Source organism: Saccharomyces eubayanus, chromosome XIII (genome assembly GCF_001298625.1).
Source record: "Saccharomyces eubayanus strain FM1318 chromosome XIII, whole genome shotgun sequence".
NCBI lineage: Eukaryota > Fungi > Ascomycota > Saccharomycetes > Saccharomycetales > Saccharomycetaceae > Saccharomyces > Saccharomyces eubayanus.
The window spans coordinates 528527-549383 of NC_030972.1; the positions used below are offsets into that span (position 1 = coordinate 528527).

Below are 20857 nucleotides of genomic sequence, written 5' to 3' on the forward strand. Positions count from 1 at the left end.
GCAACGAACAGGGGCGCCACGCTATGGGGTAGGGGAGAACCCGAGATCGACGCCGGTAACGAGTGATAGGCAGCAGCACAACACAATGGGGCGCTTCCTAGTCACTCAGAACGGGCACGGGCACCCACACGGAAGGCGCCGGAAATAAACTCCGGGATCCCAAAAAGGGCTGCGCACAAGCCAAAGCCGAGCGAGAAAAACAAACAACTAAAGCGGAAATAAAAGAAGCGCAAGAGCAGGCACCGCAGCAGGTTTTTCCGTCTGCCTGTTTTTGTTGAGTCATGGCCACGTCACTGGTACGCGCGCTGCGCGCGCTGCGCACCGCCCGTGCGCTCTGCTACGGCACATACCATGGCTACGTTGCTGGCCGCCCAATTCGGTCCAGACCAGACGCATGATCGCGTGCGTACGTGCTGTGCGAGCTGTGCTGCCCTGCAGAGCGGCGGCGAAGGTGCGAGACCGTTGACTTCACATCGTCAACGCGGTTTCACATTCTCCCGCACACGTCGTTATCTCAGATAGAGTTTTCGCACGGTGTTTGGTGCTCACTCACTCATTGCTCCAACCGAAGCTGCCGACGCGGGTGGTTTTTCCGATTCTCGCTGATTTTCCCTGCGCCGGCCCCCGGCGCGGAACTGTTTAAAGCTAAAACTCAACGGATATTTAAAAATTTAAAGTTTATCACCAAATTTCCTAAACCTGCTTAATTACGAATGCGTTTGGTTTTAAATTTGGGATATTCGGTTATCTTTTCCTCCCCTCGGTTTCTTTCTGTATAAACTAGATGGTTTTTTAAGTTTTTGTTTTTGTATGACCAGGTATATATGGAAACGGGATTTTCAGCTTTTGTTTGTTTTGTTTCTTTTCGGTGGTTCTCCTGTTAATTTTTGGGTTTACGGTCTCGGTTTATTTTGTCATTTGGTATTTTTTTTTTGTTACATTCAAAGTAACCAATTTTTTAACTTACTAGCTCATACTGTGTTCTGCTCTTCCTCTCACGACTGGGCTTCTATAACCTGTGTACAACGTCTCTTGTCGAACAAAAATGCAGGCTCCTAATGTTTACCCCTTCCCTCAACCGCAATTACAACAGCTGCCCAGGTTTCAGTACGCTCCCACGCAACTCGTGCTTGACCAGTCTGCTCCGCGGGTAGATCCTCTGCAAGCGGGAGTAGCTGTAAATCCCGCGTTACCGATGCAGCACTATAATATTCACAGCACGCGTAGCAGTGATAACATAAATAACTACGCGTATTATTACCATCATCCCGATAATAACGATAACACTACGAGTACGACGACTCCCACTAATAACATCAATAATAATAACAACCCTACTCTTCCTGTTACTGGCATTCCGGTGCCCAATAGCTCTCTTTATAGAAATACAAACCAATTTCCTTCTGCTCCTCAGCGGTTGCTTAGTATTATACCGGACCCTCATATGGCACCCAACATTTCTCATTATCAACCAAATAATATTCGTCCTCAAATGCGTGTCTCTATTCCTCATAATATTCATTTTCAACAAATACCCACCTATAACAACACTAATAATAGCAACGATAACCCTGTAGGCTCGAATGAAAATGAGTTGCTGGACAACATCAACGAGCGTTACCATCACGAGCTAAACAAGATGGCTTCATTTTCCAAGAATTTCGAAAACAATGAACTCACAACCACTCCCAGCGATTCAAATATCCAATCCACCATTGACGAACTGACAAAACTGAAGTATCTGTCGAGTTCTTCCCATTTTAAGCAGAACATCGCCATACAGAATTACTATTCTCTTCAGAATCACATCGCTACTATTGAAAACCGTTTGACTGGCTTGCTCAATGATAGACAGCAGCAGCAGCAGCAGCAGCAGCAGCAACAACAACAACAGCAGCAGCAACAACAACAACAACAACAACAACAGATACCCGAAAACTCTAACTCTACATCACCATCTAATAAGATAAAACTACCTTCCCTACAGGAACTAACTAAATCTATATCCACCCAACATCCCACAACCACATATGTCAATAAAAGACATGCTTCAGATTCAGATACAAAGCTAACAACTACCCATCATCCATTATACCATCGTCACACCTTTCTCTCCGCCTCGTCATCCTCGCCTTCTCCCTCTGCCGGTTCAGTGCCCCTCCAGAAGCTACAGGTTCCAAGACTGGACGAACCAAGTGACGCAAAAAGTAACTTATCATCATCTCCCTTCAATTCGATTACCTACATACCGAGTACTACCTTGTCTCCCACCGTGCAAACACAGTTGAAAAACAATACTACGTCTAGCAAAATCACAAAGAAGAAGAACAACAGAGGTAGACCAAGAGCTATTCAAAGGCAGCCAACGCTCACTACCTCTACTCATTTCATAAACAACTCCGGCACTGCCGCCGCTGTGACTCCAAACGCTGCCCCCGCAACTAATAACCATGAAAAGGAAACCAGCCCCAAAAAAATAATCGAATTCTGTTTCCACTGTGGAGAAACTGAAACTCCAGAATGGAGAAAAGGACCATACGGTACAAGAACCCTTTGTAATGCGTGCGGGCTATTTTACAGAAAGGTTACCAAGAAATTTGGTTCGAAAAGCAGCAATTTACTACTAAGGTACAGAAGAGCCATTGATTTAGCCAACGATCGTAGAATTCCTGATTTCATCACCATTCCAAACAGATTCATCCATGATATGGATAAGGACCAAACGTTAGATTCTGAATATAATACAATATTACAATAGTAACATACATTTATATTTATGCCTACATACGTATATCGCAACACATATTTCACCGCAATTTTAGTTGTTTCATTTTTTTCATTTAGCCGCCCGCATCTTTCGTATGTTTTCCCAGCATTTAAACCAATTTGTCATATATTTCACTTTCCATAAATTATGTAAGTTCACAGTAGGTATCATCTCGGACCAATTCAACTTACAGCCAAATTTCACCAAGTCATCAAAACTACTGTGCTCGGAATACGGCACATTGAAGACTTGGAACTTGTTGTATTTTTTGTACTGCCTTAATATACTGGATATCTCAAACTCCTTCCCGTCATCTCCTTCATGCTTCATTAACTCCAAACAATATTCGGTATTACCATCCATTTCATTATCATTATCATTATTTTGCTGGTATTTTAGGCCAAAGTTATGACTCCATCCCGTCGGTATAAACCCAACCACGTCATCGACGTCCTTTAAGCAGTTGGCATCCAACTCCTTCAAACTTTTCAAGTACGCTTCAATTGTTTCTTGACTCTTCAGCACTCTAATGGGTACCAAGTGAACAAACGATTCGCTCATGTCGCCAGTGAGTAAATTTTCGTCCCATTTGTCGCTCTCGTTTTCGTTGTTTTGCAAAACGATTTGCATCATTTGAAATTTAACCGAGCTTGGCATCACAAATAATTTCGTGTTCAGTAATTCACAAATTCTGATGGCTAATTTCTCTTTCCCAATGGTGTATGTACCCACAAGAAACAAAAATTTGTGTCGTTGAGATGTTAGTGACATTTTTTTTCTGAAATGGAACAAGTTCCTTTGTGAATCACCGAACGTCTTGTTTTTACCTTGCTTCAGAAGTTGCAAAGTGAATTGTGCAACGGTGTTGCATACAGACTGCTGTGGAGGAAAATTGTAGCCCATAGTAAGATACGTTGTATCTAAATAAACTTGATCGATTGTGTCATTAGCCGTCTCGATTAACCACTCCTGAACTGTCTTAATCATTTGAGCATTGCTTCGGAAATCCCCCGTATGCAAAACTTGTCTGATAGGCTTATCATGAAATTTTGCAGGGAACTCTTGGAAAAGCATTATTGTGGCACCAGGGCAATGATTAGCGTCTAATGGAATAACGGAGATTGTGTCCGTTATCCAAAATCGTTTGTTAATTGGTAAGATTTGGATCTCGTCCATGGGAATTTTAAATTTTAAGTTTACTAAAATTGCTGTGATCTTAGAACAGTAAAGAGTCTTTTTGATTGGATTCTCATCCGGATTGTTCCATGATTTTTTAAGACCCATGTAGTGGTCGGCATGGAAATGTGATAAGAAGTATTGAGAGATAGTTTCGTCAGCTTTATAGTTGAAACCATCAACGACTACTTTGTGATCGTTGCTGAACTTGATTATTTTGAAGCTTGGTAAACTAGGTTTAACCCTGACTGGTCTCTTTAATGGAGTTGAGTCCTTTTTTGGTTTTATGGCAGATGACGGTTTAGGGATCGGAATCTTAACATTCCTTTTGGGTGATCCCTGGTTACTACGTGCACTTCCTACGCACATTTCGCAGTGTGTCTCTCTCTCGTACAGCTCTAGGTGAGAAAGATTCAAACAGCAAATAGGACATCTAATCACATTTGTAGAGATTTCAACATTTATGTGCTCCTCGATTTCTACTCTTATTCGGTCTTCTGTTCCATCCCTTGCTTGACGGTCTATCTCGGGTTTTATTTTTTCATCGTCCAGCTCTACCAGATTCTCTTCCTCATCTGTGAATAAGACAATTTCAACTTTCTCAGTGCTGTCAGAACAAGTACTGTTTTGATCGTTATCATCAATAACTATCGGCTCTATACTTGTATTAGACGCGGAATGACCGACCCTTGGAGACGAACGTGAACTCGAACGAACGGGCAAGTTCGAGGAAGTTGGAATGTTGAATTCAGTCAAAGTCCTTTGCCTTTTGGTGGACGCATGTGTATTTTCATGATGTGTCTTATGATGGGTCTTATTATTTGCAGTATAATCAACGCCACTTCGCTTTCGTTTTACCTCGGACCTCTTTATCTGTACTATAGACCTTCTTGGCATGCCTGGCCAAATTAGTCTTACTATTATCGTGTTTGCTGCTTCCACTTATATTTTCTTCTGGGCATTTGACTATCGCTAAAACTGCTATACTATAACTTATTTTCAGTCCGTTTCCATGGCAAAATCTAAAAAGACATCGCTTATTTATATGCATATGCACAAGGAGTAAAAACCAAAGAAGAGGGGCGGTAAGGATATATGGGGTTGTTGAGTATTATTAGGAAGCAGAAACTTAAGGACAGAGAGATTCGGTGCTTGATCTTGGGACTCGACAATTCAGGGAAGTCAACGATAGTAAACAAATTGTTGCCCGAAAACGAGCAGAGTACTAACGGTATAACACCCACTGTCGGATTTCAGATACATAGTCTGATGATAAGGGACGTTATGGTGTCGTTGTGGGACATTGGCGGACAACGGACATTGAGGCCGTTTTGGGATAACTACTTCGACAAGACGCAAGTGATGATATGGTGTATAGATATAAGCCTTTTGGTGCGGTTTGATGAAACCATGCAAGAGTTGAGGGAACTGGTTAATAGAGACGAAAGCCGAATAGGATACGACTGTGCAGTCATTATCGCACTAAACAAGATTGACCTAGTGGAGAACAAGACCGAACTCGGCCGAAGATCCAGATTGGTGGAGAGCGTGCTGAAGTGTCTGTTCAAGCCAGACATCCGACTAGCTCTTGTCCAATGTAGCGGGATCACCGGCGAGGGCCTCGACGACCTGCAAGGCCGGTTGGTAGAATTCTCCCGCTTTGCCCAATAAACATCGAACATGCCAATAATATGTAGAAACTTTAATTTATGTCTATATTTATAGTGTGGCTACGCATTACCCGGCGGCCGCCCATTCGTGGCTTTTACCCACTCCAGATAATAATAGTACCAAGGGGTTCTGCAGGCTTACGGGCTACAGAACACGGGTCCATTGAGTTTCTACACGAGACAAGGAGCGGTAGCACGGTCACCCATCATAGCCAATCGGTCACTGCAATTGTATTTTATCCTTCTCTTTTCTTTCTATCGCATTGCATTTTTGACACTTTTTTTCCATAGTTGTCAACCACCGACATTTGATTCATACTTTACAAAGCAAGATCTAGGCATAGCATTACACTACACATCAGCAATAAGATTAAGAAACGCTAGGGCACACGCAGAATGAACATTCAAAGTAGCAATCCTCCGAATCTCAGCGGTAACATAGTGTCTAAACAGGTTTACTACGCCCACCCCCCGCCAACGATAGATCCGAACGATCCGGTGCAGATATCTTTTCCCACTACAGAGGTAGTAGGGCATGGTTCGTTTGGCGTGGTATTTGCAACTATTATTCAAGAGACAAGTGAAAAGGTTGCCATTAAAAAAGTCTTACAAGATAAACGGTTCAAGAATAGAGAACTAGAAATAATGAAGATGCTTAGCCATACTAATATAATAGATTTAAAGTACTTTTTCTATGAGAGAGATTCCCAAGATGAGATTTATTTGAACTTGATTTTGGAGTACATGCCGCAATCCCTGTATCAAAGATTACGCCATTTCGTCCATCAACGTACGCCGATGTCAAGATTAGAAATAAAATACTACATGTTCCAATTATTCAAGTCGCTGAACTATTTACATCATTTTGCTAACGTTTGTCATAGAGATATTAAGCCGCAAAATCTGTTAGTAGACCCTGAAACCTGGTCTTTAAAACTGTGTGATTTTGGCAGTGCAAAGCAGTTGAAACCTACGGAACCCAACGTTTCTTATATTTGTTCACGGTATTACAGAGCACCGGAACTAATTTTTGGCGCCACCAACTATACCAACCAAATCGATATATGGTCTTCTGGGTGCGTGATGGCGGAATTGTTGCTAGGCCAACCAATGTTCCCGGGTGAAAGCGGGATTGATCAATTAGTGGAAATTATTAAAATCTTAGGCACCCCATCAAAGCAAGAAATATGCTCTATGAACCCAAACTACATGGAACATAAGTTCCCTCAAATTAAACCAATACCATTGTCGCGTGTTTTTAAGAAAGAGGACGATCAAACAGTGGAATTTTTGACTAACGTTTTAAAATACGATCCTTCGGAAAGATTCAATGCTTTGCAATGTTTATGTAGCCCATATTTTGATGAACTTAAACTTGATGATGGTAAAATTGACCAAATAACTACCGATTTAAAATTACTGGAATTTGATGAACATATTGAACTAGGTCATTTATCGCCTGATGAGTTATCTTCCGTAAAAAGAAAACTCTTCCCCAAGTCCAAATAAAGCAATACCAGGCGAAACATTTTAGCAAAATAATGAAGTAAGAAAAATAGGAAGAAACAGAATTTTTTTTTTTTCTTCTTATTCTCATTTTGAACCTTCTCCTTTTTATTATTATTATTATTATTATTGTTATTATTATTATCGTTTTTTTTATCATTATCATTATTATTGACTTACTAATATAATTGAATATGTAAAATGAAACAAATCGAAAAGAAAGAAAAAAATTGAAAAAAATAAAAAAGTACAACTGATAGTAACGATGTCATGCCAACGCCCTCTCACCTTCTGTATATTCATTTGTGTACCTTTGATAATATCAATGCTAATGTTAACGTGAGTATATTCGTATTTCTTACTATACTTCATTTTTTGATGACACTTTATTCATTTCATCCGGGTAGTACACAAATTTAAACGGGCTGAAGAGGTTTTTAGAATATAAAGGGGCAATTAAAGGTCCATCACCAATCTGATGGAGTGGGTGCATTTTCAACCTCGAGCCCATACAGCAACAAATACATCACCAAGTATAATACAAATCCCAGGATACCTAACCAGTCATGGGTAACGTACCAGGGAAACTTGATCAAGAAGACGGCTATAATGATTCTAGACCGAATTCATCGAATAACGTTACATCGCTCAGTACCGACAAACAATATGACGATGAGATGTCTTCCCGGGCTAGGACAAGACACACAACGTCTTTGGTCAATAACATTTTGAGTGGCAACAATACCCGTTCAAGAGCTAGCTCAAATATATCTGGTACTAGTAGAAGAAAGACATCACGAGAAAAGGAGCTAGCTAAAGAAGCACACGCCAAGCAATTGGTCGTAAGGTGTAATGAAACCGTGGACGGTGGATTTTTAGCCCCATTTGGTTGCTATTCTTTTGAAAAATTAGACTATGACACGACCGTTATTAAAGACTTAATAACCAAAAGAAAATTAGCACCCTTTTACACTCCCCTACAGGATTTCGATGAAAGTTGGACTAGAGACGAGTTAATAAAGATAGTTGACGGATTGCCATTACACGATACGTTTGATGAAAAATTGGAAGAGTTTGAAGATGTACCGATAGGTAATTTGAGGAAGCCTACATATAATGATCTAATAGATAAATCTTTGTCCAAAAAGGAACAGAGGAGAATGCATGCGAAAATTTTTAGAGCAAGGTTATATAAAAAAAGAATTCTATGGCAAGAAAACGAAAATGAGTCGTTTCTAGAGAAAAAGTTAGAGTTGAGACAGCTTGGCGATAATACTAATAGCGTTGGTGATGGCAATAGTAGCTGTCTGAAAACAAATTATCATCTGCCCTCAGATGATTTAAAGTATACGCTTTACAAAAATGGATCAGAATGTCCGATTTGTTTTCTTTATTTCCCTGAACCCTTCAACTACTCTAAATGCTGTCAACAACCTATTTGTACCGAATGTTTCGTGCAAATCAAGAGAGCTGAACCTCATTTCCCTCATGATGAAGTAGACCCTACTAATCCACCAACAAATGACAGTGAAAAGGACCCTAATCTTCTAACTTCCGAACCAGCAAATTGTCCTTATTGTGCAACTGCCGATTTTAGCATCACTTATCAGCCTCCCACAAATCGTAAAACTGGACTCGGTGGTATATCCCCTGATACTTACGTGTATATGGCCTCCAATACAGAGAAAACGAACGCCAACCAGTTGCCTTCTTCGGTGATCACTTCAGATACTATTCGTCCAAGTTGGGAAACTAGACTAAATAAGGAAAGGTCTAGACTGGTAAGAAGGTCCGCCAACGCTACTGCCATACATATAAGCAATAGACTGATTGATCCAAATCATAGTTCAAGAAGAAGTACGGGTCCTAGTGGAACGCCTATTCAAGAAGAAAGTACATCAAATTCAAGATCACCTGAACCGACAATAAATGAAATCGAAGACCAAATGGTCAGAGAGGCTATCAGATTAAGTCTCGAAGACCAAGATAACCAAAAAAAGTCAAAGAATAAATCTATTTTACGACCATAGAAATATGTTTACGTCACGTGTTGAAGAAACAGTTAGTTAGAAACGGTTCCATTATGTGTTTTTGTTGTACTGTCAATGCAATGTCTGCACTAGCTTCTCTATCCAAATGTTGTTTTTTTTTGTTTTTTTTTTCTAGTTTCGAGGGATATTATTATGACACAACTTAGAAACATCATCGACAATTAAGTTTGTAGGACATGGAGGCACTTTGCATTAATTTATTATTTTACCATGAGTTCGTAGAAAGTTATAGTATGTTTTGTATGCGTCAGTAAATCATAATCTTTCGTATTCCTCTTTCCTCCCTGCAAACAGGGTAAAAAGTCGAAGAATTCGCAAATACATATCGAGCTGTTTTATAATATATAATCAGCCTTTATAGCAAAGCAATCTACAAAGAGTTATACTCTACCTAGTTGTCCGCATGCAGCTTTAGCCAATCATTTTGCTAGTATAATTGTGTATTGGCCATAGAGTTTGTGCCGCGTTAATCTTGGTAAACTCTAAATTCAAGTTCCTTTTCGACAGTTCCCAACTGTAATATTTGTCACCGGCATTCTAGTCAGGGATGCCCTTGCCGATATTTTTGGGGAAGCTTTAATGGTCAATAATTGAAGGGATGATTTCTTAGCTTCAACGCTGGCTTCCCCTGCTGATGCCCCCTTCAGTGACTTCCAGTAGCTTAACCAGTACAACCAATGCTGAAGAGGAAGAAGAAGCCAAGAAGGAACCTGCTAATGGTATCTGTCTTGACTGCTAAAGCAAATAGAGCGTATATACGTGCACACATTTAACTACAATAATAAAACATTTTCTCTTTATTCACGAAATTTTATACGTCAAAACAGTTGCATCAACTTGAACGCCCCTTGGCTACCAAGACACGTACTCTAGTGATAACAGAATATTTTGTTATGAGTGATGGCTTCCCATTATACAGTGTACATAAATTATACCAGATATAAAGACATTGAAAAAAGATGAAATATATTTATCAAACTCGTTTAATCTATTTCTTCTTTTCAGCTTCAGCTTCAGCCTTTTCTCTAGTTCTCTTTTCTCTGATACCTCTAAATCTCTTTTCAGATCTGGCTAATCTCAAAGTTCTGTAAGCAGATTCGCCGTTGTCTTGGACAGCTCTGGCTTCAACATCGGAAGTTGGTTGAGCAATTGGGAAAGTGGCAGCAGCAGACAAAACTTGTTCAGCTTCTGGGGCCTTACCGTTTCTTGGGAAAACAATGATCTTGGATTGGTATTCCTTTAATCTTTGAACGTTAGCGTCGAAAATTTCTTGGTTTCTGTTTTGACGTCTGTGGTCAACGGCAATACCAATGGTTCTGGCGTAAGCAGCAGTTAAACCAGCGGCCTTGACTTCAGCCAAGGTGAAACCTCTACCAGCTCTAACCTTTCTGTTGTACTTAACAGTTGGAGCTCTAACAACAGGTCTCAACAAATCCAAAGGTCTTGGAGCAATCTTGGCAGCTCTGGTAGCTCTGGCATTACGTCTAGAAACCTTCTTACCAGCTTGGTCAAAGTGAACCTTGACACGTTCTTGCCAGTGCTTTCTGAAGTGGTTCTTCAAAATTGGTAAATTCTTGGAGATAGCTGTTATAGTAATATAATCTGTTAGTAAACTTTATCTTACAATCTTTGATATACACGAATCTTAAGATGACAAAATGTTTCCTACGTTATCACTTTCTCATTTTAGATGATTTGAATAATTATTCCTTTCTCAGATTGGACATCGTTTTAATGCAATGATCCTTCTAATGAGAAAGCGGCTAACAAATGGTATTCTCGTGTCGAAACTGATTTTAAGTATACTTTTTTCTGAACTGCTTCAAAAGGATTGGACTTCAGCTATTTCATATTTCTATTGTCAATTTCTCAGTACTGCTTTATACTCGCCCTAGGACCACTAATTCATGCGTTCATTCAGTCATTCCGTGTTCGATTTAACCTCTGTTTATATTTTCAGTTCTACATACCCATTGTTACTTGATTTCTGCTTTACTTGTCCGAATTTATTTTGTTTATAGGTAATAATGAGTCCAACTTCAAGTACCTCTAATTACATAGTAAGCAAGAAAGTAACTTCCCAATGGGCGGCCAACCGTGGCTCGCGGCAGGTAGGTAATCCTGTCCAGCGATGCCTGGTTTGACCGGAAAGAGTCTACCTAGGAACCATGAGCCAGGGAGAAAGTCCCTCCAGTGAGGTTGGATGGATGAAACAAAAGAGCGGGCTAGACGGAGCATTATCCTCTGAAAAATATAGGCTCGAATAATTGATAATCGTAACTCTAGTAGAAAAAAAATAGGCATTACAATGTATGGGTGTTAGTGTACGGATGTTATTGGCCGGAAAAGATATACTCTTTACTATGCCGACGGTGTCAGCATAAAGCATCTGTACATTTTTCCACCCATTCAGTGCAGGCTAACACCCTGAAAAAGAGACGGTTCAGTTTTTTTTCAAGAACTTTAAAGGGCGCCTAGAATGGAAATGACGCTTTCCTTTCAGTCTGGTAGAACGCGCTTGCCAGGCTTTTCCCAGAGTTACCGCTTAGAGTGCAAACTACCACGGTTCTTACCGCAAACTAGGCTCATTGTTCCAACAACGGAGAGGGGAAGGATATACATAAAATAGAGTCTGGTATTAATAAATCATAGTCAGAAAAAACTTACAATTAAAGGTAGGAAAACCAATACATAGAGAATAATCCCAAGATGTCAGCTGTCCCAAGTGTTCAAGTATGTTAGCAGTTCATTTAGAGAATAAATTTTGATTGCGTAAGAAATGGAATAAGATAAAGGGCAGAATAGAGATATCACAAGCAATTAACTTCAACTGATGATAATGATGAATACGTATGTTGGCCCGGTCTATATGAAGAACTGTCTTTGTTACGAGCCAAATCTGTGATAGCCAATTGTGGAGAGATCACTTTTGCCAGATTTTGCTGAATTACCTGACGGAACCGTGTAGGTAACACGACTGTGCAGGACAGAAATGATTCTGTAGAAGACAATAATAAGTTTAACAATGCAACAATATCTAAATCATCGATTTTAATGGAGAACGAATACTTCGCTTTCTGAGAGCTCGATTTGATATATTTTCGATAGGTTTCATGGGAATAATACAAAGACTACAGGATTCAGTGCTTGTTCCATTTTATTTTTACTCTTCAAAATTTTCAGGAATATGAATTACACGAATATCGCGTTTTTTCTTTTATCTGGAGAAATTGATTACTAACGTTAAATCGCTTTATGAATTATCGCTTTCCTTTTTATTTAGACTTTTGGTAAGAAGAAATCAGCTACTGCTGTTGCCCACGTCAAGACTGGTAAGGGTTTGATCAAGGTTAACGGTTCTCCAATCACTTTGGTTGAACCAGAAATCTTAAGATTCAAGGTTTACGAACCATTGTTGTTGGTCGGTTTGGACAAATTCTCCAACATCGATATCAGAGTTAGAGTTACCGGTGGTGGTCATGTTTCCCAAGTTTACGCCATCAGACAAGCCATTGCTAAAGGTTTGGTTGCTTACCACCAAAAGTATGTCGATGAACAATCCAAGAACGAATTGAAGAAGGCTTTCACTTCTTACGACAGAACCTTGTTGATTGCTGATTCTAGAAGACCAGAACCAAAGAAATTCGGTGGTAAGGGTGCTCGTTCCAGATTCCAAAAATCTTACCGTTAGGAAATTGTGGGGACTATATTTTTACTCTTTTCATTTTCTTATAATTGTATACCATCAATAAACACAACAACCTTTAATTTACGTAAAAATTATATCTCGGTTTCTATATAATCTTTGCAAGTGTATTTGCCGTGCACGTCAATGATATTCTGCCATTTGATATGAACCCATGCACCCCACAAGAAGGTTCGGTACACGTCAAAAACGGCCAAAAACGGCCAAATGTCAACAATCGAAATTTCTTGACGCGAAATCGAGTTGTTTATGACGACTAATATTATGTAGACATTATTATCGTGTACTGTTTGCGCAGTCAAAGACGTAAAAATTACAGTTTGAAACCTTGAAAATAGGCTGTGTGTAATATTTGCAAGTGCACCGATACTAAATAAGATCGCTTGTAAGAGGCTGCTAGCTTTTTTATTTATTTAACAAAAACAATATCAACAAAAGAATAGAGGCATGAAAGAAAATAAGCTTGGCGGAGACAAACCGATTCAACTGGCTTCCTGGTCGGAAAAAATGGTGTCTTCGGAAAACAGTGGCAGTGATGTACAGGTCGTTATTCAGAAAGCTTCGAAGCTAATCCAACACTTGAATAATATCGGGTTGATGAGTCCAAGAGAAGACGAGCATTCACAGTCTGCGTCTTCGCAAGAGACACTAAGTATTGATAATGAGCCTCGTGAACAAGACGATTCGGGTCTTCTTCAAGCAAACAAAAATGGCTTAAAAAAAGGAGTCGACGTACATTCTGGATTAGAGGATTCCACGTATGTTGAGGAAAACATGTTGAACGTTTTACAGTCATTAGTTTCGCACATAAATCAAGCTATCAACCAAATACAACAATTAAAGTTCAAAAATATGATTCTTGCTTCGAATGAGAATAACCTGCAATCAAGGCATGAAGTGGAAGATAATCTTCAGAAACAACAATTTGAAAGAATGAAGTGCCAATTCCTATTAGAACATAAAAGCCTGAAAGATCAATTACGAAAGCGAGACAATAAAATTGTCAAATACAAACAGAAAATCATTGAGAAAAACAAGAAGCTAAACAACCTAGCTAAGGTCCTCAATCAACATGCTATATCAGACACATCGCAAATAGATAGTTTTAGTAGCTCGATAAAGAAAACGCCCTCAGTCACAACCACGCCACAAGAAATGAAACCGGATATGTTAAACACTTTAGGAATATTGGCCACACATGTCTTGAAAGACGAAATCGATGATGATTCTGGAAATCAAACGATTTTACAACTAGCAGCAGGAAGTATAAGTAATGATTGTAACACTACGGAATTGGAAATTACGTGCAGCCCTGAGGCGAGGAAAACTATCGTACACAATCGGCCAAGTATTAAAGTTGGGCTGGTTCAGGATTCTCATGAAAATAAGACTCTTCGATTGCCTAAGATGAAAAGTTTCAGTACCATTGATGGTACTATAAAGGATATTAACTGATACATAGGGCGGAGAGGGTTTTTTATAACGAGGATTGGTGGGGGGGCGACATATATGCCCTTTTTTTATCTATACTAGTCAATATTATTAATACTACATTATATATGTTCATCTACCCAAAATATTATTGGTTCACTCATTGACGTTTTATGCTTTCATTCACTTTCTACTTTCTCTTTACTTTTTTTTTTAATTTTTAGCTTTTTGAGAAGCAATACAAAATATCAGCATATGACAACAAAATAATAAATCATTATTACGTATATAGAACAGATTATAAGTGCATTAGAGAAAAAGAATAAAGCATTTGCAAAGGTACTAATAAAAGAGAAATAATAGTGGAGACAACACAACACAAACAAACAAACAAACAAACAAAAAATAATACTAAACGTCACAAAGAAAACATGAATGAAATAAAACAAAAATTGCTCATCTAAAAATAAAGCCCTTTTTCTATCTATTTCTATCAGACAGATGAATCTCTACCCAAGAAATAAACTTTAGCCCAATCCATAGCGACAAGGATTCTATTTCTAAAGGACAAACACATTGCTAAATAAGAGGACTTCCAGAATAAGAAAGTGAATGAACCAGCCAATCTGTATTTGGCTTCACCAACAGCAAGATCAGCGATGGCTTTATCTGAACCAATGTAGGCCAAGGCACCCTTGTGGTTATATTTGAAGTCTTCAATTTGGGAGTCGATTTTAATTATTTGATTCTTCAATCTAGCGGCTTCTGAATCGTCGTTAGTATTGGCTATTTTCCAGTTTAATTGGTCGATTTTGTAAGTCTTCTTGAAACATTGAGCTAAGTATTCACCCTCTTGATGGGCGACTTGAGCAGTAGGAAATAAACCGGGGTGGAATGTACAATCACCGATGGCGAAAATAGAGTCTTGAGCACCCAATAGATGTAGTTTTTTGTCTATTAGTAACCCACGTCTGGAATCTTGTTCCTCCAGTTTGGACATTAGGTTCGTAGCGACTTCTCTTGGAGCATTACCGGTAGCCCAAACTAAGACACCATATGGAATACTTTCAACGTCATTTTCACCAGTCTTGGCGGTTATAGTGGTAGCATCGACTTTCTTAACCATTGTTTTCAACTTCAAGTCAATTTTTTCCTGCTTGAACAAATCTTGGGCATAATCAACAAGATACTTATCGAACATGTTTAAAATATTTGGCAAAGCTTCCACCAAAGTGACTTTGATTTCTTTACTCAATTCGGGCATCCACTTTTTCAAATCTTGGTCAACGTAATCTCTTAGTTCAGCGGCAAATTCAACGCCGGTGGGGCCACCACCAACGACAACAAAGCTCAATAATCTTGATCTCTCAGGATCGTTTGGAGACAAAGAGGCGGCTTTTTCAATACTAGACATGATTTTTACTCTAATTTCTTGAGCATCGGAGATTTCCTTCAAAAAGGAAGAATATTCGTAAACACCTGGGGTACCAAAAGTGTTTGGTTGAGCACCCACGCCGACAACTAAATAATCGTATTTCAAATCCAAATCGTAGTCGTTGTTCTTCGCAGAAGATTTGACTTTGATTGTTTTCTTTTCAGGGTCAACGTCGTAAGCCTCGGCTTCGTAATAATGGACTTCACCATGAGATCTTCTAGCGATGGTTCTGACGGGCTCGACGATGGATTTCAATTCAATGGTACCCACTGGGGTAGATGGCAATAACGGAGTGAAAAGGAAATAGTTTCTTGGCGAAACAACAATGACATTATACAAAGAGGTGTCCAGGTTTTTTAAAAGAGACACAGATCCCCAGCCGGAGCCCAGGATGATCAATGTCTTCCTCTTGGACCCATTGGGGAAAGTGTCCGACTGAGGAATTTGTGCGGAGGGATTGGCCTCTCTATAAAGCGAATAGGAGACGTAGGCGGTACCAGCCAAGGCTGAATACAACAGCAACTTCAAAGTGAACTTTCCTGACCTTCTGAAAAAGGACTGCTTCGCAACCACACTGGTAGTGGGTGCAACTTTTTGCAGAATAACTTTTTTGTCCTGTAGCAAATTCCTAGCACTGCTAAAGGATCTGCTTTTGGTGCAGGCGACAAGGCCCGACTTGCCATGTAGACTAAACCTAGAGGAGTTAGCCCAAACGGTTTTCATTAATGATTGCCTAATCATTCTTAATATTCGTTAAAGTGTAATTAGTGCTAATCTGTCAATAATTTTAAATGCTGAATGAAGAATATTGGTGTAGAATTTTTTTTCTTTTTTATCTCTTTAATTGGTTTACCAGAATATATAATAAGAAATAGTACCTGCGTATATATTTAGTCTAAATACCAAACATGCAAAAAGGAATAACGAAATAAAAACTATCGACACACTTATAGTTTTGGCCACCAATAGCACAAAAGTGTAAAAATGCAAATACGAGAACAGGCCAATGAGCGTTGTCTTATATAACACAACGCCTTTTAAATACACCCATGAGGGGAGAGCGAAACAGGAACAACACAAGCTTCAAGACGGCGGAAAAGAAACGCAAGGAGTACTTCTAGTATATGCATGTACCCGAAACCTCTCTCTCCCTCTCTCGATGCCGAAGCATGTATAACCATCCGGATGGCGATGCCTGCTAAAAACTACTGAGGCCAGGGCCACAGGGCATCTCGAGTTTCGTGGAGAAGATCCCTGTCGTCTTCGTTTTTGCCTCAAAAGGATGCGATCGACGGGCCGCCGCAACTTTTATCGGCTGGAACAACTAGCTAGGGCCCCCCCTGTGAGAGGCGGGGTAAAGTTGAGAGCGGTTTTTTTTTCCGTAGTGCCGTGCTCGATCGCCGAGTCTCGGCATTGCGTGCGATGGGGGTGACGGCGAGTGCGCAAACGGGTCAGGCCCGGTTTACGCCCGGAAACCACATAGACGAAGATCATCCGGAAGATTGTTTCAAGGAGAGGGGACGGACGGCATTAGGTAAGAAGACGAAAAGGCTCGTGCTTCTCCACATGCCTTGGTACGGCGGGTGTCATGGATCACGGACCACGGATCACAGTATACGAGGGCGGATCAGAGCAGGGCAGAGCAGGGCAGAGCAGGGTAGCGAAAACCAACCACAGTTTAGATTTTTATATATATACACATATATAGTTACTATACATCAACATCAACATCAACATCAATTAGCTTCTTGCATGTGTTCCTTGGCCTCGGCAGCCTTCTCTACATCGTATTTGAAATCGAAGTACGATTTTTCGAAGTGATGTAGACGTATGAACCCATCTTCCCCACCGGAGGCGTAACTTGTGCCCTGTGGACTGACTGCGACGGTGTTCAAGGGACCGAAATGGCCTTGCACTCTGCCGATCTCTTCTTCGAAGATCTTGTGGTAGAATCTGGCTTCGAACTTACCTTCGTTGGCGCCGGTGGTGGTGACATCCTTGGCTTCTTGACCACCGCCGAGAATGATAAATTCCTTCAGTGGTGTGATGACAGCGGTGTTTAATGGACAATCCGTTTCGTATTTCTTCAGGACTTGTAGGGTGGACACGTCGACCAAGAACGAGCTGGTGTCTCTGGATGATGTGATGAAATATGTTAAGTCGGGGGAGAATTGCATGTCACTGATGGACTTTTCGTGCAAGTCGATGGAATCCACGTATTCGTAGTTGTTAGTCACATCGTATTTACTGACCTTACCATCTTTGTGACCCGCAATGATGTACTTGCCCTCAGTGGACCATCCTGCCACGGTGGCAGCGTCCAAGCCTTCATGGGTGGTGATCTTATGGATTGGTTCTTCAGAGACCTTTGTCATTTCATGAGTGGTGGAGTCCCTTTCGATTTCGTATATGTTAATGGAACCTGGGTTTTTCATGACGTTGTCCAAAATAGCCAGGAAGAAGTTACCGCATGGGGAAAATTCTACTCTCTTCACAGGAACAGGCGATTTCCATGTGGCAATACTTTGACCAGTAGATACATCCCATAATTTAATACTATAATCAGCACTCCCTGTAACACAGTACTTGGTGAAGCGGTCGACATCGATAGACCAGATAGTACCGGTATGGCCATCCAAAGTACCCAATCTCTCACCGTTTAGCGAGTACCAAACACTGGCTGAACTATCTTTCGAACATGAAAATAGTAAATCACCTTCCTTATTGAATTTGACCTGGGTTAATGGACGTTCGTGACCTGTCAATTTAATAGCCTTCATATTCAGTTACTGTCTTTCTCCCTTGGTATTTTTTCGGCTAGCTTGCGTAGGTACCTTTCATACTGTTCATCAGCACTTAATTGCAAAAATTTTCTGTTCCGTTTCGACTATTCGAAATTTTTCAGCAGGCAGAAAAAAACCAAAAAAAATATCGTTAAACACAGGGTAACAACGTTATTGTTTACGTGCCAGCGGCTATAGTCGACTAGAAACACACTATACAATCGCAGATGATACATGCTCATGCGTCCATCTATACGTAGATACTTATGAAGGAGTATATACATACACCCCCCGATTGGGTGCTTACACATCGTCTAGCGTAGTTGCAGAGGATGAAGGTGATTATAAAAAAAAAGGTTCCTTTTTAAGCTTACTTACTTCAGCAACTTGCGTACATGCCAGCTCCTATTTTACATAGTCGAGCACACTTTTGATTGACTTGCACGTTTCTCCTTGCTTACTCCATAATATATGGTCTCATTATTGGAGATATCTCCTCTATAGGTAATATCATAAAAAAAAACGAGAGGAAAAACAAAAGAAGCAAAATCGGGCTACAATAAATAGAAAAAAAAACCGGCAACGAACTCACCAAGTATATCTACTTTTCAAGAACAGACTAAAACAGGAGCACCCTAAAGCATTCAAGTATTTTCATGGCAGTCAGAAGTCGTAGAAGAAGCAACAAGAAAAAGACTCTTTTGCGCACGAGCGTTGCTCAAGAGAATAATGCAACGTATTTACTTGCCGCAGAGGAACTGCATGAAAGCAGCATCGATCTGAACGTAGGCACCGAAGCGCCACCGGTCGAGCACCTCGAAAATCTCATGCCAGCCAAGGAATTGAACCACCTGAGAAAGCAAGGATTGCAACAATTAGAGCCTATAAATGAACATGAAAACAGCGAAGACGAAGAGACTATGAAACTCGAGTCTGTGACAAAAGACTCAGGTCCCGTCTCCGAAACTGAGGTCCAAAAACTGCTATTGAGCTACGCCTTTACAAGTGGCCTAGTACAGGAAGAAGATGAAGAAGACTTACGTGGCACACTAACCACAATGTCGTCCCCATCTGCGTCTTCCGTATCAACCTATTTCCAAGCCTTCATCGAGAAAACCAAGCAATTTTTCTATAGTTTGAGCTTATATTTGATAGAAAAATTCCAAGCTTTAAAAAACGGCGTGTATGAGGTCTTTTGGATCATCGTCATTTATATAAATTACTGGTTTCCCAATGTGGGAAACTATATGAGGTATGTCAACTGTCAATACTCTCCCGGAGCCGAATCTTCACTTTACTAACATCAACTTTCGCCTTTTATCCAAATCATTTCCCATGGAACTGCCAAGAGCGGCATAGAATCAGAAACCGGAACTGCGTCGAGAGTTTGTCCTTTCTCGTAGTTTTCGTCCTCAGCGCGGCTAATTCTGCTATTTTGGTTCTTTTTTGTCCTCTTCGCTCTTTTTTTAACCCGTTAAACCAAGCGGGTTAATTGATTTTTTTAAGGATAAAGACCACAACAATTATGAGAAAAGACACAATTTCTTTGTAGACTCTCGCACTCTTTCTATGTTCGCTTACTGGCATCCAGATTCGGAATTGGTTCGTATATTTGTACTAACTTGATTTAAGCAATACTTTTGGACAACACAATAGCTTTACCATCAGGATATCCCTATCAAAGAACAACTTCCGTACCCTTCGCGAAATCCTTACCCAAAAAGTTCAGCGGACACTCAAACATCTCTACTTCCGTTTCCAAGAAAATCCTTACTTAACAGCATTCAAGGTCTCATTTGCTGTCGGACTTATTATCCCGTGCTCCTTCCTCTTATTGATCATGGTTTCCGTCGCTACATTTTTCTTTTTCGTCTACTTACTACTATTTGTAGTGATCGGGTTTTTCTCCTCATTGTTCATAATTCCCTTACTAGGCATATCATTTGTATTTGCTATCGGTGTGGTATCGTTTGGCTTCTGCAGCAATATGAGTTTCAAAATGGCGCAACTTGTATACATTCGAGCAGATGCCTTCTTGAAAAAAGTACTAGATAGAATGGCTTCACAAACACAACCCACACAACCACAAGAGCCACAAGAACCACAAGAGCTACCAGCAACACTAAGGCCAGTAAGCAATCCAACGATTCCAAGCCCACTGAGACAAACAGCACGTCCCTCAAAGTTCGTCACTGAAGAAGATGTCATCTTTGAACCCGTTAGCGCTCAAAGCGCCATTGCTCGTTCTTTAGAGACCACCGCTAAAAAAGCGGGTAACAGGTTCCAGCTGTCTTGAGTTTAGGCCAAAAAAAAACATTTTTCGCAAGTTTAG

At 40.3% G+C, this 20857-nt stretch overlaps 10 protein-coding genes across 10 annotated transcripts; 7 read left to right on the forward strand and 3 right to left on the reverse strand.

Moving 5' to 3' along the window:
• Positions 1–1045: 1045 nt before the first annotated feature.
• GAT2 (Gat2p) lies at positions 1046–2758 on the forward strand (the record flags this gene model as incomplete). The annotated part of the gene is made up of 1 exon (XM_018367256.1): positions 1046–2758. The coding sequence occupies one exon, from the start codon at positions 1046–1048 to the stop codon at positions 2756–2758; it is 1713 nt and encodes a 570-aa protein (XP_018220190.1).
• Positions 2759–2836: 78 nt separating this feature from the next.
• PSO2 (DNA cross-link repair protein PSO2) lies at positions 2837–4840 on the reverse strand (the record flags this gene model as incomplete). The annotated part of the gene is made up of 1 exon (XM_018367257.1): positions 2837–4840. The coding sequence occupies one exon, from the start codon at positions 4838–4840 to the stop codon at positions 2837–2839; it is 2004 nt and encodes a 667-aa protein (XP_018220191.1).
• Positions 4841–5038: 198 nt separating this feature from the next.
• CIN4 (Arf family GTPase CIN4) lies at positions 5039–5614 on the forward strand (the record flags this gene model as incomplete). Its single annotated transcript, XM_018367258.1, has 1 exon — positions 5039–5614. One exon carries the CDS (start codon positions 5039–5041, stop codon positions 5612–5614), a length of 576 nt encoding a protein of 191 aa, XP_018220192.1.
• Positions 5615–6009: 395 nt separating this feature from the next.
• On the forward strand, positions 6010–7122 carry RIM11 (serine/threonine protein kinase RIM11; the record flags this gene model as incomplete). Its single annotated transcript, XM_018367259.1, has 1 exon — positions 6010–7122. The coding sequence occupies one exon, from the start codon at positions 6010–6012 to the stop codon at positions 7120–7122; it is 1113 nt and encodes a 370-aa protein (XP_018220193.1).
• Positions 7123–7685: 563 nt separating this feature from the next.
• SIP5 (Sip5p) lies at positions 7686–9149 on the forward strand (the record flags this gene model as incomplete). Its single annotated transcript, XM_018367260.1, has 1 exon — positions 7686–9149. One exon carries the CDS (start codon positions 7686–7688, stop codon positions 9147–9149), a length of 1464 nt encoding a protein of 487 aa, XP_018220194.1.
• Positions 9150–13323: 4174 nt separating this feature from the next.
• FDO1 (Fdo1p) lies at positions 13324–14331 on the forward strand (the record flags this gene model as incomplete). Its single annotated transcript, XM_018367261.1, has 1 exon — positions 13324–14331. One exon carries the CDS (start codon positions 13324–13326, stop codon positions 14329–14331), a length of 1008 nt encoding a protein of 335 aa, XP_018220195.1.
• Positions 14332–14800: 469 nt separating this feature from the next.
• NDE1 (NADH-ubiquinone reductase (H(+)-translocating) NDE1) lies at positions 14801–16483 on the reverse strand (the record flags this gene model as incomplete). Its single annotated transcript, XM_018367262.1, has 1 exon — positions 14801–16483. The coding sequence occupies one exon, from the start codon at positions 16481–16483 to the stop codon at positions 14801–14803; it is 1683 nt and encodes a 560-aa protein (XP_018220196.1).
• A 995-nt stretch (positions 16484–17478) lies between these two features.
• On the reverse strand, positions 17479–18522 carry TIF34 (translation initiation factor eIF3 subunit i; the record flags this gene model as incomplete). Its single annotated transcript, XM_018367263.1, has 1 exon — positions 17479–18522. One exon carries the CDS (start codon positions 18520–18522, stop codon positions 17479–17481), a length of 1044 nt encoding a protein of 347 aa, XP_018220197.1.
• Positions 18523–19181: 659 nt separating this feature from the next.
• Positions 19182–19826, forward strand: DI49_4232 (uncharacterized protein; the record flags this gene model as incomplete). The annotated part of the gene is made up of 1 exon (XM_018367264.1): positions 19182–19826. One exon carries the CDS (start codon positions 19182–19184, stop codon positions 19824–19826), a length of 645 nt encoding a protein of 214 aa, XP_018220198.1.
• A 539-nt stretch (positions 19827–20365) lies between these two features.
• Positions 20366–20821, forward strand: DI49_4233 (OSW5-like protein; the record flags this gene model as incomplete). Its single annotated transcript, XM_018367265.1, has 1 exon — positions 20366–20821. The coding sequence occupies one exon, from the start codon at positions 20366–20368 to the stop codon at positions 20819–20821; it is 456 nt and encodes a 151-aa protein (XP_018220199.1).
• Positions 20822–20857: the final 36 nt, after the last annotated feature.